General features: G+C 40.7%; 1 protein-coding gene across 1 annotated transcript in view; it reads right to left on the bottom strand.

The window, feature by feature from the left end:
* The window catches only part of acap1 (ArfGAP with coiled-coil, ankyrin repeat and PH domains 1), a 27,720-nt gene extending 8,899 nt beyond the window's left edge, over nucleotides 1–18,821 (bottom strand). Inside the window, exons 1-17 of the mRNA XM_005804774.3 lie at nucleotides 18,232–18,821; nucleotides 14,036–14,093; nucleotides 11,169–11,288; nucleotides 10,884–10,937; nucleotides 10,658–10,716; nucleotides 8,838–9,021; nucleotides 8,561–8,605; nucleotides 8,378–8,473; nucleotides 5,181–5,255; nucleotides 4,972–5,084; nucleotides 4,805–4,856; nucleotides 4,613–4,713; nucleotides 4,319–4,430; nucleotides 4,008–4,216; nucleotides 2,860–2,929; nucleotides 2,607–2,701; nucleotides 806–999 (exon numbers count right to left, since the gene is read on the bottom strand). Coding sequence (XP_005804831.1) covers nucleotides 806–999; nucleotides 2,607–2,701; nucleotides 2,860–2,929; nucleotides 4,008–4,216; nucleotides 4,319–4,430; nucleotides 4,613–4,713; nucleotides 4,805–4,856; nucleotides 4,972–5,084; nucleotides 5,181–5,255; nucleotides 8,378–8,473; nucleotides 8,561–8,605; nucleotides 8,838–9,021; nucleotides 10,658–10,716; nucleotides 10,884–10,937; nucleotides 11,169–11,288; nucleotides 14,036–14,093; nucleotides 18,232–18,284 — 1,690 coding nt within the window. The 5' untranslated portion in view covers nucleotides 18,285–18,821. The remainder of the gene's footprint in view (nucleotides 1–805; nucleotides 1,000–2,606; nucleotides 2,702–2,859; nucleotides 2,930–4,007; nucleotides 4,217–4,318; nucleotides 4,431–4,612; nucleotides 4,714–4,804; nucleotides 4,857–4,971; nucleotides 5,085–5,180; nucleotides 5,256–8,377; nucleotides 8,474–8,560; nucleotides 8,606–8,837; nucleotides 9,022–10,657; nucleotides 10,717–10,883; nucleotides 10,938–11,168; nucleotides 11,289–14,035; nucleotides 14,094–18,231) is intronic.

Below are 18,821 nucleotides of genomic sequence, written 5' to 3'. Positions count from 1 at the left end.
TTATTTTTTGTTACATTACAACCACAAACTTCAACGTGTATCATTAGGTTTCACAATAAATTGGTGCATTATGTTTGAAGTCGAGGCAAAATAATGGTCGACTTGTTTTTCTGCTGGAAGGTGATTCCTAGTCTCAAGTCTTCTGCTGCCTCTAAAGGTTATTGCACACGACAAGATTTGTCCTGATTTCCCCTTCCAACAATCTTAATGACAATTATCTTGATGACGCTATAGATAATCGGAGGAGATATTCCTGCAGTGTGCGGTGTGCTAGGAGCAATCGGGTTGAATCAGAAGGACGTCAGGACTGCTTCGATCTAAAATCTGGGACACTGAACATGTTTTTATTGCTTTTTCGCTCTTAAATATAGTCCACAAACTACCGCCAGTGCTTCTCACTAGTCAGCCATGTTTGTTTGCTCTGAACAGCATCAAGAGATTTTGGGAGATATCCTGTCTGACACCTGAATGTTTGTGTGTGAAATCAGTTCCATATTTTCCCACTAGAGTGCATCTCTGCAGCTCCTCTGTAGCTACCATTCTGCTGCTTCTTGTCAGTTTAGGTGGACAGCCATGTTGTGGAAGGGCTTACATGTGAGCGGTACTGTTTTCATGTTCAGATGATTGATGAAAAAATTCTCTGTAGGACAAATACCAAAGTTTGATTGTGTTTAAACGCCTCCACAAACTTTTCCCTGACACAATCAGTTAGTCTACTACATTAAGAAACTAAAGTTTGTGATCAGAAAGCGACAAAACGTCCCCAGGCTATGAATACTTCGGCAAGTATCGTGGCGCTTTTTACCGGTGAGCCGAGGCAGCGTGGCCCGGGTCGGCTTGGGCTTGAGAGGCGGCCGCTGGGCGTTCCGGTCCTGGGTGGTGGCTCGGGTTCTCCTGGCGCTGGACCGCCTCACCAGGTTGGATTTGCCGGTCTCAGGCAGCTTCTGGATGAACTTCTTTTCAACGTACTTTGACCTAATCCATGACTCCTTGTCGCCTCTGATTGAGGGAAGAAAGAGAAATATGTCTGCACAAACCTCTGAGAACTATTTTTTAAAAGAAAAAACTACCAAAGTCTGATAAAAAAGTCTGTTTAAAATTCAAAGTGTCTCTTTGTTTATTAAAGTTCACCTTTATCACACCAAAAACCCACAGCTTTCAGATACAGCGTGAACGTCTCAGTCTGTGTTTAAAAAAAAAACCAAAACCCTGAAGCATTAAAAACTAGTTTCCGGATATAACCGCCTCGGCTATCTGCATGAAATACCAGTCACTTCCTGTCTTCTGCAACGTGACACGGTTAAAGAAACGAGGAAGTCGAAGGACGTGTAGAAGTAGTCGCTGTCAGCTGAGATCATATTTCTGAAACGCGTCGATCTATAAACAAAGCTGCTTCTCTGCAGAAAACCTTCTGAAGACTTAATGTTCTTATTTAAATTTTAGGCAGGATTTTATTTAAAAAAAAGCCACAAATATCACAGCTCAATAAACCCGCTTCAACAAAATTTGAAAACACTCAAGTTCAACAACGTGGATGAATAATAGGCTTCAAAAATCACCCCAAATAATTAAGAACACAATCCAATTTAAAAAAAGCACATTTTTGGATAATATTGCTGATAAAAATGCATCAAAAATAAAAGATACATCATTTTTATTGTGTTTTTTTTTTAGCTTAATCAAACTACTCAATTGAGTTTTATCATTCCCATTAAGACAAAACCACATACATGCATAAATTACTGTGCAAAACTTTAAACTGAACTCTAAAACTCACTGAGTCTGTGGCTGCAGACCTCCAGTGAATACCGCCTTGAGAATCGCCTTCCATCATGTTCTAAACATGCATTATTGTTGCTACAACAGATATTAGTATTATCTATTAAATTGTATTTTTGGAGTAAACAACATCATAGTAAACAAAAACCCTACACATATGAATTGACGCTGCATTTAACAAATATTCATTCCTCTAAGGGGTTTTTTCCACACCTAATAGTCCAGTAGATTCAGTTCAGTTGGGGACCAAAACTGCAACACTTGTTACATTTTCAGCTAATGCGGTTCGTTTTCACACAGCACAAACGAACCAGACCCTTTGAAAAACCTGGCTGTTCGCCTGTGGTGGCGCTGCATCAAGAACCACTGAAAGAAGAGACACAAAGAACCACCGAAGGAGACGAGAGTGCGTCGTCCGTCAGTAGTAAATGTAAACAAAAACAGAGTCGAGTCCGATTTTAGTAGTGTAGGATTTTTCTTCTGTCTTTGATGAAGGACTACGAGCCATTTTTCCACTATCATTAAACCCGTTCATTTGTTTAGGTTGATTCTAAAAGACCTTTAGAGAGAGGATTATAATAAAGTCTGGGAGTGTAAAGGTTTTTACACAGTCTCGTTGTGTTTCATTCAATATAAAGTTAATGTGTCAGAAGTCATAGAGGATTTGTGGTTACTTAAGTTTTCACTGAAGGTTCTGGTTGCTGTCTCAGGAATCGAAGTGTAGTCTTTTCAGACTGATTTCAGACAGACTTGCATGATCTGATGTGTAAAACCTGTGACATTTTCTGGTAAAGTGCACATCTACACGCCGGACCCTCTTGACTGACCTGGGACTGGACGGGTGGGGCTTCTTGATGGTGATCTCATCAATCCGAGCCTCGTAGATCCTGTTGATCACCGAGTTGCCCAACTCGCACATCAACTTGAAACAAAACAACGACAGGAATTTGTTAAAAAGCTTGTTGCTTTCCCAGGGAGACTCTCCCCTGAATAATCATTATTCTCACAGGAACTTCTTGTCCACACAGAAATCGCCACAATGTGGTTTGCTAAGCTGTTGCTGTTTAAAGGTTAAATTACCTTAATGAGCTCTGGCTCCCAGGTGTCGAGAGTGAGGGAGCGCACTTTGGAGAAATGAACTCCCAGGCTCCTATTGGGAAAGAAAACCATTACAGCATATGACTCAAGCTAGCACTGTGTGTGTGTGTGTGTGTGTGTGTGTGTGTGTGTGTGTGTGTGTGTGTGTGTGTGTGTGTGTGTGTGTGTGTGTGTGTGTGTGTGTGTGTGTGTGTGTGGTCTAGTATCTGATGCACTGTGAAGACCAATATCGACAAAACTACATTGTGGGGACCGACGGCTCATTAAGCAGAAACTGTTTTCAGGTTGGGGTTAAAGTGAATTGAGTTCATTTTAGGTGTAGGGTTAGGAATGGCTAGGGTTAAAGGTCAGAGTTCGGCTATAGAAATGAATGAAAAATGAAAATGCAAAGGCCCTATGAAGATAGAAAAACACAGTGTGTGTCTGGCTATTTTATTTAAGACCATTTCTGGCATATTTACTAACCTTCTGAAGGGCCTGACGGGTCCAAAGCCTGGTGCTAATATGTTGGACCCTCTTGTTAAGAGTTACAGGTTAACTTTAGAGGCATGGTGTGAATTAGGTTTTGGTTAAGATTAGGGATAGGAATAAACTAGTAATGGTTATGGTTGGGGAAAATGTCTGAGTTAGGCATAAATGCTGTTATAAAAATGATCAGAAGTCAATGCAAAATCCTACTTTGATAGTGAGGATATTTTCTGACCAGTTTTGGTAACAACTTATAATAACTATATTAGATATCAGGATTAAGCACTTATCTGTGTTAGGCCTTTGACAAAGGCATTGCTAATGTTATTTACATTTATAGATTCAGTTCTGTTGTCCATCTGAGCCAATCCCAAACATGACTATTACTTCCAGGTAGAAGAAGCTTGTGGGTCAAATTAAAACATTACTATAAGCCTAAATCGTGGCAGGAGAATGAATCATTCTGGGATTCACTGTGTGCCGAGGTTACGATGGCACTGCTGGTAATGTGGTTTAATTAGAGAGAATCATGTTTTGCTGTTAGAACAGGGAGGAGACTGCAAAGTGAAAAATAAGCAGAATGTTGCCATGTACTGTGACAACTAAGTGACCGATTTAAATCTTTCCCCCGCAGAGTTTTTCTCACAAGGTTTTATGGCTACCTGTGTATCCCCGAGCAGACGATGCACAGGGTGATGCCCAGGTTGATGGAGGCCCAGTCGGGCCCAGGCTCTCCGCAGTCGCAGCACTGCTTGTTTCCTGAGATCGCCTGAATCTCCTCCAGAGCCTTGCAGCCTTCGTTCTCCTGATCCCCGATTCCTCCGCCTCCTTTCTCCAAGCTGCTCATCGACACTGAGGTGCAGCGCGACCTCTTATGAAATACGGACACACAGGAATTTAGAAAAGATCAGATCTGGAAGCTAAACGTTAGATGTGTAAACTTCGTGTGTTGGGTTTTTTTTTTTGTCCTCACGGGGCTGTGTGCGTCCTCTCTGCGCTCCTGGAAGGCCGAGGCGATGCTGTTTTGGACGGCAGTGATCCACGCTTGCTGCTCCCTCTCTGAGTCTGCCTGCAACAAACAGCACCTGCAAACACACACACATAAACCCATAAACACACACACCGTGATCATCTGCTGAAAAACCAACCCTCTCCCTCCTTTGCAACGCAGGACGTTTTAATCCTCACACTCATCATTGATGAGCATGGCAGTGGCCCAAACACACGTCCGCAGCGACGGCGCGCTGCGCGGCCCACGCAAACTCACTTTGACGGAGACACCACTTCAAAGCAGAACCGCCTCTCGTTTTCGGCGCTGGGCTTGACGGTGCAGAGGCGCAGGTCCTCCACCACAACCGTGGGCTGGTCCTGCACGAAGAACACACAGTGACAACCGGGCACACCAAAGTACAGCCTGTCTGCTGTGTGTGTTTTAAATAAGTCTTTGAAGAAAAAATACCTTAAATTTCTTCTGATACACCAGCTGATTCTTCTGAATTGAAAACCAACGTCTGGGACGAAGAAAAACAAAGAGAATTTAGACACCACTGAGAGACATTGCGTTATGTATTAGTTTTTTTTGTTTGTTTGTTTTCTGTGTGAATTATGTAATGGGTAAAGTTCTACCTGCTCCAGGTCTTGAAGGCATTGCTGGCTCGCTTGTAAAGGTAACCATCCATCGCTATCCCGTTAGCCGCATCAGCATTAAAATCCAAAATTGACTCGTCGTAGGACATGTCCTTAAAAATGTAAGGAAAGACACAGATCCGTCTGACTCAAAGCGGATTTCTGTAGTTTGTAAGGTGTTTCTAAGTGTGCCTTTTATAAACTTTTACCTTTTTCTTGATAGCTGCGTGCCTTTGCTCCATGTCCCTCTTCTCCCTGGCTGAGTTTAAGACGAACTGGGTGTGCTGCAAACAAAAACCAATCAGAATTTATATACAGATTTCACAAAACTGATTGTAACACTTCAGAGTTTTTACAACTAGTCCCGTTACAACCATAAACGTCAGTTTATTTTAATGGGACTCTGTGTGATGGAGCTTAATTGTGAATGGGAAGAAAAGAGATTGCATTCACAATAATTGAGTCGACATTTTACATTTTTAAAACATCAGCTTTGCACGTCTAGAAACTCAAATCTTTGTTCTTCTTTTCAAAATAAATCAACTAAAGTCAGACTTGAAGGAGGACAACTTTGAAAATAAATTTTAAAGTTTTGCAACTCTAAATTGACTTATGTCTGGACTTTGACTGGACCGCTCTAACTGATGAACATGCTTTTATGTAATTCATTGCATGATAAAATATGTAGGGATTTTCTGTTAGAAGGTGAAACTTCCAGGTCTTTTTCTGCGTCTAATATGAGTATTTAACTCATTCCGTCTCATCCCCTCAGCATAATACTGCTACCACCATGTTTCACCATAAGGATGGTGTGTTCAAAGAGATGTGCAGATGGTTCTCCATTACACATGTTGGTCAAAAAGTACAATTTTGGTGCCAAGTGACCGGACCACCGTCTCTCGTGCGCTTGTTGTATTTCCTAAATGGATGGCAGCGAGTTGTTCCTTTGTTTTTGCGGCTTTTCCATAAATGCCAGATTTGTGGAACAGATTGCCACACCCGAGCTGTGGATCTCAGCAGCTCCTCCAGAGTTACCAAGACTCTCTTTAATGCTTCTCTTATTAATGCTCTCATTTGTTGTTGGGTTTCCGTTGGTGCCATACTGAGATGCTCAAAGCTTAAGATATTGTTTTACAGTTTAGCTTTAAGCTCTCCCTGATATGTCTGATGAGACATTTGGTCTTCATGTTGATGTTTTCTTCACTAACGTTCTGAATTTACCCTGAAATTAAATCACACGGATGAACTCTACGCGATAACTGGGTTACTTCTGAAAGTTTCACTGGATTTTAATTTAAGAATATCAGAATAAAAATGCAACCTGGAAAAATGTATAGAATTTGAAAGCACATAAATACTTTTGCAGTCTGAGTACTTTGCATTTTATGTCCTGTAGTCAAACAAAAAGCTACCCAAACTCATTTTACTGGAGAACATTGTTAAATTTACATTTAGTGGTGTAACTCTAGATCACAAACAGATGTGAGAAAACAAGCAAGACCAAACCAGTCCCTAAGAAACCAGTTAAACTACAACTGCAGTCAGGAGTTGAGATGAGTTGGCATGAATCTTTATTTCAGGAAAGGGACTCAAATCAATGGGAAACAAAATCCTGCTCTTATGTGTTTTCACTTTTTCCACATTGGCCATCGATTTGCGGAGTACGCCAGCTGCTGAGTTACAATAATTCTCTCTTTATTTCCCCCTCAAATGTGTTTGGCTCTTGGACAAAAAGAGAAATAGGAGATTAAGAGGTAGGATTTCCCTCCTTTAGGCTTCCCTGAAAACAGGAAGTGGAAAACGTTGAACTCCTTTGCATGCCAAAATAGTAAGAAAAAAAAGAGAAAAGTAAGAAAAACAACACAGATTATGTTGCTCTTGAAAGTCCAGATTTCAGTGGTAAAAGTTGAAACAGAAGAACATTTTGGCTCTTCTTGGTCAAAACGACGGACTCAGCAGTCATTGCCAGAGTTGACGGTGCAGAAACGTTGCTTCCAGCTTCCGCAGACTAAAAGCCGGAGCACAGAGATAGAGTCACACAGACATGTGAAATATTTCCTGTTGTTGCTCATTTGTTCCTGTCACGATGAAATCGTGATGTCATCCTGTGACTCTGCTCCCGCCCCGGTTGGATGTGGTTTTACTCCGTCAATGGTTCGGGACCTCTCTCGCCAGGGTTACCAAGTTGCTTCACCAACACAAGCAGAGCGTCGTTACGCTCAGCTTGTGTTTTTGTTTGTTTCTGACGCAACCTTCATACCTCAGGCCTCTGACTCGGTTCTGCTATGCAGCAGACAGAAACAACACCCAGACTTGGAGTGTCGTTTTGGGATTGAGGTTTGCAGATTGCGTTTTTCGGCTGAGCTGCTCAGTGACAGCAGCGTGGCTCAGACCCAACGTGCTTCAGGGTTTTTAACCGACACTTATCAAGCTGTATTCAGTATGAAAGCATAACTACAAGCAATTGAAGCACATTTCTTATCTGGTTGTATTTCATTGCAATATGTCTGGAGAAAGTCTTATGTATGATCATAACGAGAAGCTACTGGGTCATTTGATAAGTTAATAAGCTTCTCATCAACAGATTATGTTACTTTTTTGTAAATTTTTCAGAAAGTCTTTTCTACTGCTACAACATCTCAGCAACATCCAAACTTTGGCTACAATATTCTTTGGATCAGGCACCAAGTAGCAGCACTGATGAGTCTCTACTTTTTCTTGTTTGTTAATTTTTGGAAAATTAGAAATGGGAAGATGTCGCCAAGGATGACCCAGGCTCCCAAAGGTTCAATTAATTCAGATGTTGTCAATTAACCTATCAAAGGTAAAGGTAATTTCATTTAAATAGCACATTTTCAGCAACAAGGCAATACAAAGTGCTATTAAGAGCTTGCAAAATCATGACATTATCATCTTTCACAAACTAAATAGCAACCTTAAGTCTACGCAATATTGTGACTTTGAGGACAGTCATGCAAATCTTCCCAAAATTCTCTTTAATTTTTATTCTGAAATATAGAAAAATAATAATTCCAGTAATCCCAACTAAACTAGAAGATTACAAATGTTAATGTGATAAAACGACGGCTTTGTGTTATTTTAAACAGTGCATGTAAATATCTGGTTTAATTTGCATGTGGTTAAATGAAGACACTCCATCACTGGAGCATTTAATTGTGGTATTAGTCAGGTTTTGAGGCTTATATTATATAAAATAACAGAACGGCCAACTTCTGAGCATGTTATGCTCACTTTTACACAGGAGGCACCAATATTAGCACAGTTAATTCGGTTTAACTCGAAATAATCCCACCGTGTGAAGCTGGAGCAAGCAGATATTCTTTGCGTTCATCAATTACAGCTAACAACAACTTATTACAATAATTAAAGAAAAAAAAAATCTTACCTCTTCATTCAGTTTCTGGCAATATTGATCCAGTTCTGACAGAGACTGGTGGCCTTGTTGAAAGAACTGAGCCTGGGACTCCAGGAGGGACAGCATCTAACAGGCACAGGACGGCTTTTAATTCAGCAACAAAAACAGGGAAAAATGTAAAAGAAAAATGCAAACAAGCAGCTCTGGACTCACGGCAAACAGAATATCCGCCTTCTTTTTGGCCTCGAAGACGTTAATCTGAAACAAAGGAAGGGAGAGGTTAGACACAATTCAATGTGCAAAAGTTTCTCTCTGACCAACTGGGAGCCACAAGGCTGGAGAAAACACCGCCATCAATCAAAACGAAACTATAATCAGACTCGCTGCTGCTGCTTATTTTACTCGGGCTAACTTTGGAATTTAAGCTTAAAAATATGGATTTAAAATTTAGAGGTAACCTGACTATTATTTACTGTAGCGTCACACTTACCTCCAGGACATAGTCTAATGCCCCCGACCGGAAGGACTTGCGTGCGTTGAGCAGAGCGTTAGTCGCCTCCTCCACTTCGTGCAGCTTCCCCCGAGGAGCCTGGGCATTCCTGGCCAGCGCGCCCTCCAGGGTCTCGCTGCTGCGCTCGAACTCTTTACGGACGTCCTTAAACTTACGAACATCTCTGTGAGTCAGGGAGTCAAAACAGAACTGGGATTAGTTTTGGGCAGTTAAATATTTTTATCGTATTGAAGCTCAAACAGTGGCTGGAAAAATTCTGATTTCTGAATAAAATATATGAGAAGCAACAATTATTTATACTGCTGCTAAAATATCACAACCTGCCCAAAATTTACTGTATTCTATTGTTTTGGATTTTTTAAATAGAACAGTCCAACACAAAGTAGTGCATGAACGTAGTGGAAAGGAAATGACCTTCTGCTGTACGTGAAAAATGCTAAAAAGATAATCGTGGAAGAAAACCTGTTAGAGGCTGAAAAAGACTTGAGACTTATTGTTCCTGCAGAACAATAAAAACTAGCATTTTTAATCGAGTTAATTGCAGGGTGTGTAATTAACTTATCGCAATAAACAGCATTTCAATTGAAAACTGTATACTGACCAAAGAGGCAACATTTTCAACTCAACTAAATAATTGAATAAATAGACATAGAAGCTCCAAAACTAAAATATCTGTTGTTTTTATTCTGTTATTTGTTCATTTCAGCCACCAGATTGGTGCAAAGTGTTGCTATGTAACAACTTTGAAAAAAATACTTTTTTAATGTGAACTGTGGACGCTAGCATTGGCGCCGTCTCTGCTTGCTGCAACATGTTTTGCATTGAGTTGGTATTTTTGACTGCTTCCATGATAGGCCAACTCTTTTCTAGACAACTTGCCCACGACAACCGTCTTTTCCGGCGTCGCATCGGATCGTTTTTGAAGCAAAAATGAACCCTCGAAAAACCTGACTTTGTCGTCTGTCGCTGCTGTTTGCCGATGCCGCTTACGTGTCATTTCTACTGGTGTATCAGAAATGGCAATTAATTAATTAATCGTAAATAATAAAGTTGCAAATTTAAGTACCAGCCATACCTAAAACCTATTTATGTGCTGGAACATTCAGACTCAGTTTGAGCTGAGTTTTAACACTCCAACTGTGCAAATCTGGCAAGAAACCCTGAAAAACAAATATTTTTATTTGATTTGTAAAAACCTAAGAGAACAAAGAACCATATAAAATTGAACCTCAGCTTCATAATTACGCATCATTTTGTGTTGGCCATAACAACCAAATAAAATACATTAAAGTTTGCGATTGTAAACAGAATGCGGGAACGTTCAAAGGAAGTAAACCCATTTGTTTGGTGTTTTATTATAGATTTAACTTTCTTTCATAAAATCGTGACATCATCACCTCCAATGGCAGCTGAACAAGCTGAAGTTACATAAAAAACAACCTACTGTAGGGTTACATAATTCAAGCTAAGTAAGAATAGGCTTTTGTGAACTCATGTCACTATTTTTTACTGACCTCTAAAAGGAAACCAGTGAGCTCACAAGGTCAAACCACATCGTAGAATATTAGTTGCTATAAACCTTTCCAACATGCTATTCTAGTCTCTTCTAAACACCCTCCACTAATGGAGGCAGACAGCAAGACACAGTCTGGAGAAGGAGACCCGCAAAACCGTGTTGATGGTTGGCAGAAAAGCGAGGGAGTGACTGAGTGTTCACATGTTGGCTAATTGCACAGATTGCACCGTTGCTGTTGGGAAAGAACCCTGGGAGGGAGGCGGCGGGAAGGCAGCTCACTCACTCCTTCACGAAGGTCTGCAGCTTCGTCCTGACCGACTTCTGAATCGTCTCAATCACTTCCTAAAAGCAGAAAGAGAGAAGAAGAAGATGTGAGAAGAAGAAGAACACGCGATGTGTTCGACAGTGAGCTGCAGCCTTGCACGACCACGTACTGCAGCCGATAACCACCATGACAGGAATGAAGAAGTTGCGGAGGGGGAAACGGACAGACCGGCTCTCTAACTCACCCCCTGTGCGTCAAAGATGACAGACAGCTTTTTGGAAAATTTGTCCAAGCATTCCTGGAGGGAAAACGTCTCAAGTTATTATCGTGTTATTTTAAATCGGATCTTAAATGCGTTAAGATTTTTTTTTCCCGTCTAAACGACAAACTGTGAATTTATTTCTAAAACAAAAAGTGCAGAAACATTCGACTATCAAACACTTCCTTTAGGTAAATTGGTTTTCATCAGCATCTTCTTTTACACGAGCTTTGAGCAACTCAGAGGATTGTGTCAGCGCGGTTTTGTCACCTCCATCATGCTGTCCGTGGACAACTGGTGTCCGAGCTCCCGCAGGCCGCTGACGAAGCTCTTGCTGGTCTGACAGTAGACACGGCCGGCCTCCAGCATGGCCTGGCATTGCTTCACAAGCTGGAAGACACAAACAAAGCAGCTAACGTCATTATCATGAATAAATAAACAGAAAACCTATTTCAGGATTTCGCAGAACATGTGCGACTCCAGCTGTTGGCGACCGACTTTAAACTGTTTTGTTCCCAGATTCAGGACCTCGTTATCTTTTCGTGAGAGGCCTGGAAAAAAAAAAAAAGCCAGATGATGATCATTTTCTCCAGCTGTGTAAAGCTTAGAGTCTGACAGAGCTATCCCTTCCCCCACCTGTTGCTACTCATTGCCCATCAGCTGACTGAAAGAAGGTCGGTGAACTCTTTTTATGCCTACAGCAAAGATAAATTCGGCTCCTTCCATCACTCTCATTGCATAAACATTGTTTTACGGTGGCGGTTGGTGAGCACGTCTGCCAAATATGGCTACTCCTAAACCACTAACAAGCTTGTTTTAACTGTGTTAACCTACGCAGACCAGGTTTAAAAAACACTGATGAAACCACTATTACCAAGTGGTTATTTTAGATTTTTGCTAGGAATAAATCAATCAAATTCAAAATTACAATAAACGAATGTTCTGGTTACTGTAGATATGGCTGGAATAGTTAATATCTTGTTACATTTTAGCAGCAGCAGGAACAATTATTACTTTTTTTTTGCTTTAAATTAAAGCAATTAGATAATATTCTGCTTTAATATATAAATGCAGCAATAAAGTGCTTTATTTTCTCAGTGTTGTCACGCAGTGAGAATCTTCCATGTCCAATCAGAGTTCATTATTCAGACTCCACACGACCACATGTTGGAAAAACTTGACTCTTGAGCTGCCACATGTTTACCGCTGCGTGATTAAGCTGGTTGTGCAAAATGTTGCTGCTGTGTTTTTCCACTTCTGCTGTTGAGAACGGAGCTGCACCTTCAGCTACTGCAGTACATCCAAAGATTTGCTAACAGACGATGTGATTTCTAGTGAGAAAGACCCGTTCATTTCCTGGTTAACATGTAGGCCTGTGAAATCTCCAAATGTTCACGCTGGGTCGTTATTCCTGAACTCCCACTTTGGGACGTATTTGTACCATAAAGCTGACAAATGAAAAGTTTAGCTCTTATAATATAACGCAAATATTCCATCTTGAGTAAAATGACTTTAGCAAACATTCGCACAACGACACAAGTCATGGACCAAAGTACTTTGTGCTGCCACTTGGACCAAACATCCAACATGGCTTCCACAGAAAATATTAGAACATTTTCTAAAGGAAACCAGCTTTTGTCATAGCAATCTTTTTAATCCTCTGCATCCAAAAAGTTTAGTTTAAAGGTACATGTTCTGATTTAAAAATTTTTTTTTTGTAAAAGTAAGTGGATGTTTTGATGCGATGGTGTGAGTCCAACACGTTTGAGTCACATCAGTCACTGCTGCTCTGACGTTTGTTCACATTATGAACATATTTTACCTTCTGGTCTACACTTTTTTGTGATTCACACATTTTACTTGAGCAGACCTTGAGCTCAAATTGCAGTAAAACAATTTGCGTTATTTAATAGATTAAAAGCCTCCTCCTAGTAATATAGTTATTTATGCACCTCTAGCCTGGTTAACAAGTGACTGAATACTAATTAATGAACTGTACTGGCTCTCTTGCCTTTATTGAATGTTGCTTTCAAAACTTGATAAATGTAGCACCTTGTGTAGTACTCTGTTACAGATATAACACGTCAACACAAGAGGTTTTTCTGTAGGAGGAGCATTTCACCGAACTTAAATGAAAACATTTTATCAACCGAAGCAGCTCTCTACAGACTAAACAAAAAAATAACCACTTTGACGGGGATCTTGTTTGACTCATTTTTCTCCTCTGGGTTTTCAGTCAATTTAGAGATTTATCAGCGAATCGGCTAGAAATCGAATAAGGGATTTGTGACTGTCAACAGTTCAAACAGAAAAAAAAAAAAATATGCTGAACAACAGCAGGAGATCTGTAAAAGCCATAATGGTGCATCTCTAGTTTAATTCAGATTTCACCATGGTAGTGTAATGTTTGTAAAACTGGTTGGTTTGGAAGCAAGTCTTTAAAAACAGGACATGGTTTCTTCTTAGCGAATGACAAAAACCCTTTATCTGAGAATGACTTTTAACCTCTGTGCACATCAGTAATGCTAAAAGATAATATTATGTGAAACAGGAGGCTCACAAGAAAAACATAGATCTGATCTCGTGAAGTAGAATCTGATGCAACCTGCAAAATTTCTGTTTCTGTTTCCTTTCTGTGACGCTGAGGTCAGAGTTCAGCTGCAGAAACCGAGGAGGATGTTGCACAACACAGACAACAGTCTTTTCCATCTCCTTTCCATCCAGTTTTATTGATTTTGCGGATCAATACATCAGCCCTGATCCTGTCCACTTGAAAGGTTGCGGCAACAAGGTTGTGTTGTTGCATTTCAGATGAACCCATACAACACATATGACATTTGATTTTGTGCTTATTGGGTATGAATTGGGAACAGAAACGCAGCGTGTGGACGATTGGCCTATCAGCCAAATACATCTGAAACCGTAACCTATTTGTGCAGCAGGGAAAACAGGCTGAAGCAGAACAAAGTGTTTGTTCTCTGACTGGGACGGTAATATGATGGGGAAGCAGCACCTGCAGCTACTTCCTGCTCGATTCAGGTAAACTTTCCCCAAACCGCCGACTCACTCATGCTTCTCACTCCTGATTTAAAGGGAACTCGTGGTAACAAAGTGTATGTGTGGGATGTGAGTCTTACCTTGTCCAGGCGAGTTTCCAGCTCGCTCACGTCATTCTGGACGACTTCGATTTCAGCTCTGAAAAGGACAAACGGCAAAAACGGAATTTTAGTTATTTTTTAATATTAAACCACCCATAGATATCTAAATATCTCTAGTAGAGCAATTAAATGAGTAAAGAGCCACAAAAAACTTAGCAAGTCATTGTTTATTGCGTGTTATGTAGATATATTACTTTTTTATTATTATTATTTTATAGATTTAATTAGAATATGACTCCATTTTAGCACATTTAATTCAACACTTTCATTCGTCTATGGTTGGTAGCTTATGTTTCTCTTGTTTTAATTTGCTTTAATTTACAAAATGCAATGTGCAGCACTTTGATCATTTTTCCAGATTGTTGTGGTCTAACTTAAAAGTTTTTGTAAATGCTTAAAAAAAAAATAAAAAAGTTTATTGTTTATTTTTAGTCCCATTAATGTAGCTAGAAAATCGGTTCTGAATAATCAACTGAAAAATGTACAACTAAAAACTATTGTGAATAGTTAAATTAGCGAGATATGTTTCTGAAATTGTACATAAAAACTGCTTTATTCTGAAACACAATTTCTTAATCATTCCTGCGATTAATAAAAAAAAAAAAACAACAACTAAAACACCGCAGGTTTCAAACAGTGGGAGTTACAAAGACTTTGAAATATTTCCCAAGTTAAAAACCGGGGCGGTATCCAGTTGGGGTGACATGTCATTAAAAATACCCATGATGTCACTCAAATGAATCAATTTCCATTTCTAGTTCTGTAAATTGGCTTTCACATTTAATAAAACGGCACTGAACAAATCAAACAAACAAATCGGGTGAAGAGGTTTACTCTTGACTCAGGATAGAAAATGATCAGCATCAATCTAACTACTATTTTCTCAATTATGAGGTGCAGCACAATGTCAGTAAAACATCGAACTGTGTATCTATTTCTGAATATTGTAATTATGACACTTTTATTTCCTTTCCTCACAAATTATCCACTGTTCTGAGTATTAGCATAGCAGCTAGATAGTTATGTATTGTTTTATCAATATTCTGTATGTGGTTAATTATTATCATCATTCTAAGTTGTATTTTAAAGCTAAGTGATTAATTAATTGGAGTTGCAGACGAAAAGGAGCCCTTTCATTGCAGAACCGCCACTGAAAAAGCAAAACATTACAATTTTGACACAAAAATCTCAAGGAGAAATCTCATAAAATACCTTTTTAAAAAAAATTAAATACTTAATAGAAGTGTAGCTTATTGTCTTGAAAAACAGCGTTTATTGTGAGGCGCCACCATTTTTGTTTCATTTGCAGTCCTGCATTTTGTGTCAGAGTAGCTTCACTAGGATACATCAGCGTTCCAGAAACAGAATAACTTGACACCATTTCAGGCTTTTACATTCTGATTTCAGAGCAACTTATGACGCCTTTGGTATTTTTTTAGAAACTTCGCTGACCTTCTGCGTACGAGAAGGGTTTTTGGACACGTCACTCATAGTTTATGCTTGTTTGAATACTAAATAAATCCTCCAGAAGGGGAAAATATGTGTTTGAATTATACTTCAGAGCACAAGTTTGAGGCCTTGTCAAACTCTGTGCCTCAGGTACGCAGGCAGGGCACGGAGCTCGGCTGGTTTTCAAGGGCTTTTGGAGCATTACTCAGTCTCCGTTTCTGTCTGTCTTCTCATTTCATAGCAGCAGCTCAAGCATGTGGTTTCCGCTGCCTTCCACCAACAGTACAGCGAGCAGCAGAAAAAAAAAAAACAGAGAGAGAGACAAAGAGAGAGATGAGTCTGAGTGGGGAGGGAAGAGAGGAGCTCTGGGACAGAAGCTGCTTGTGTTTATCAGTGCAAAGAGTCTGAGGTCACGGCCTTTTTTAAAAAAACACAACGGGTCAATGAAGGCGAGAAGTAGAGAAAGTGAGCTAAAATGAGCCCGCAGAGGAGGAGGACTGATGTATTCCTTCAGCAGAGGAACATCCCTAATCACCTCTCCCCCTCTGAGAGGCACGCAGCAGCAAGCAGAGCAAACCGAGACAGCGCTGAGGCTGAGTTTCCGCCGCGGTTCTCCGCACAGAGAGGCAGAACTTCCTGCCTCCTGTTGATCAACGCAGCACATCTCGCCTCACTTCCTGCTGCCCTCCCACCCCGCCTGTTACCTGGCAACAACACATCTGAGCGGCTGACCAGAAGCTCACACTTTTTTTTTTTTTTTTTAAAGTTTCTCCTCAGCTTCCCATCCAGGCTCGGTCCATCAGAATGATACATTTCAGCAACACTGCCACTTTTTTTTCTTTCTTTCTTTCTTTCTCTCTTTTCTCTTCCTTTTCGCCTGACCCGATGAGACGTCTCCACAGAAGGGTTGCTGTGGCTCAAACTTTCCACCGCATAAAAACTACGTGGGTAACGGAGAACTACAAGAGAGGAAGACTAATGTAGGGTGTAAATTAGCTGGGGCAGAGGACAGCAGTGACTCAGGCAGGATGCCAGAAACCGTGGGGGCACACCCAACTGTCTTGAGCCTTTTGCAGAAACCAGCGCAGTGACACTTCCTTGTAGGTTACACCAGATGCCAATGGTGAAAGAAATAATTGCTGGCATGCCGTAGTTGTGCAGTGACAGCTCCTTTTACTTAAAGCATGATTAATACAGCCATGAAGATGAGTCAGCAAATACCGCGTGGTTAACAAATGGGGGGAAATATTTGTAGTTAAAACACGTTAAGGAGATAATATGCTATTTTCAGGATTCCAGTGTTCCTGTAGCGTTCGACTCCGACAGTGGTATGATCAAATTTGTCCACGCCCCGCCAACGTGTGCATGTGAGCCCCAGATGGATGGATATTGGTGTTTCCATCCATCTGGAATGGATGGAAACACCAGATGATGTCTCATCTTGGATGCCATACAAGATGATTTCATCTTGTATGGCATCCAAGATGAGACAAGATGGTCTCATCTTGTATGGCATCCACCTGCGTCAGCTTACTGCATCCTCATTGCTTATCGGGTTCCTTATTGCAACACAACAAGGATGCAATGAGGATGCAACCCTTATTGGGAAAACCAGTTTTGCACCCTACTGGTTCCTGTCAACATAGGAACCAATTTTTGGTCAGTTGTCCCACATTCAATCTACGCAAATGGCCGGCCCAAAGCATAAGCGACCCTAGCTGCTTCTTAGAGCCTCCTGGCCAGCAGGAGGCACATAACTTCTGACACAGAATATAAGGCACAAAGTTTTATATCCCTCCACAAAGCAAAAATAAAAAAAGGTATCTGCTAAAGTTTCCGGAGTACTTTGTTTAAGCACATTAATGGAAAGTTGAGTGGAAGGAAAAAAATGAGAGGACTGTGAAGTAAAGTTCAACGAAGCGTTTGTGGGAGATTAATAAGGTTTGGACTGCAGCTTGAGTCCATGTTCTGGAAACTCAACACAGACGTATCCAGGCTGTGACATCTCACTCCTAAACCAGAGACGATATTACTGTCCCAGAGTCAACACCGCTCAAGGTCCAGTGTGAAACCTCAACAGTTAGCAATAATTTGGGGAGCCAAACCAAATGGTAGTGGTGGTCCACCATGTTTTACTGAGTCTGAAGTCAGTCCATCAAGCATGCACTGACAAAGGTCACCGAGTTTTACCCTTATTCTTATTACCAAAGTGTCCCAGAACTGGACAGTTTGCCCTGAAGCAGCGAATCTATGACGACTTCCTTAGCACCTCCGCGGAGCCACCGCCTGATTTCCTCCATGCCATGCTGCACTGATGCAGTAATTCATGCAAATGGAACCCCAACCAAGAAAATATCGGAAAATACTGTACAGTATTCAGACGTCAAAATTTCTGTATTGATTTTTTTTTTTCATTCGTTTTATGTAAAATTAAACTTTTTTTAATCCAAAAGTTTGGGTTTACATTAGCTGTAAGCCATAGTCATCCAAAACGAGTGAAAAGTTTTACGTTTTCCATACAATTACTGAAATAAATAAACCTTTTCGATTACGTGGAGAGGCACCTGTACAACCCCTCCTGGGCCCGTGTGTACACGTTGACTGGGCACCAATGAAATCAAAATAAGGGCCCTTGTTATTTGGGGGGTTTTTTTGCAAATGGTTGCGCTTGTAAAGTTGAGACTGTGTTTTTGTTTTTCATAAAGACTGTATTTCATCCGTCTTACCTGAAGCGAGGAGAGTCTTTCAAACACTCCTCAAAGTCCAACTTTACTGTCATTCTTGCGTTTGTTCTGCACAAAACCAGCCCTGCAGTTTCAATCTGGACCCCTTCTCTGGAGTTGGAGGTGAGCAGAAACTCAATCTGTCCGGATTCAGCGCACCACGGTGGCAGCCTGGCGCATGGTTGGACAAGGGAAAAAAGTCAAAAAGCAAGAAAAGTGTATTCCTTCACCCCCCTCCAAAAAAAAAAAAAAAAAAAAAAAAAGAAGACGTCCTGTTCGTCTTTTCCGGCTCACATCCGTGTCTGAAGTCGACTTGTCACCACTTTTGAATGAAGTCAGAGAATGTTTGAAGCGTTAAAATCATCTTATTCTGAGAACAAGCCGCGGTCCGTCCGTCAAATCCTTCAGCTTCCGCGAGAATGATGCAGCAAAGAACAAAACAAAACAAACAAACAAAAAAACAATCCCGCAGTGAATGTTCAGGAAAGAGATTGTGCGGATTAATATTTCCAGATGACAGGAGTCGAGTCAGACCAGCAGCCGGTATGAGTCTGATGAGGACTGCTTAGAGGAGAACTGTTTAACGCAAACAC

This window comes from Xiphophorus maculatus, chromosome 14 (genome assembly GCF_002775205.1).
Source record: "Xiphophorus maculatus strain JP 163 A chromosome 14, X_maculatus-5.0-male, whole genome shotgun sequence".
NCBI classification, from domain to species: domain Eukaryota; kingdom Metazoa; phylum Chordata; class Actinopteri; order Cyprinodontiformes; family Poeciliidae; genus Xiphophorus; species Xiphophorus maculatus.
This window is presented reverse-complemented; position numbering and strand designations above follow the sequence as displayed.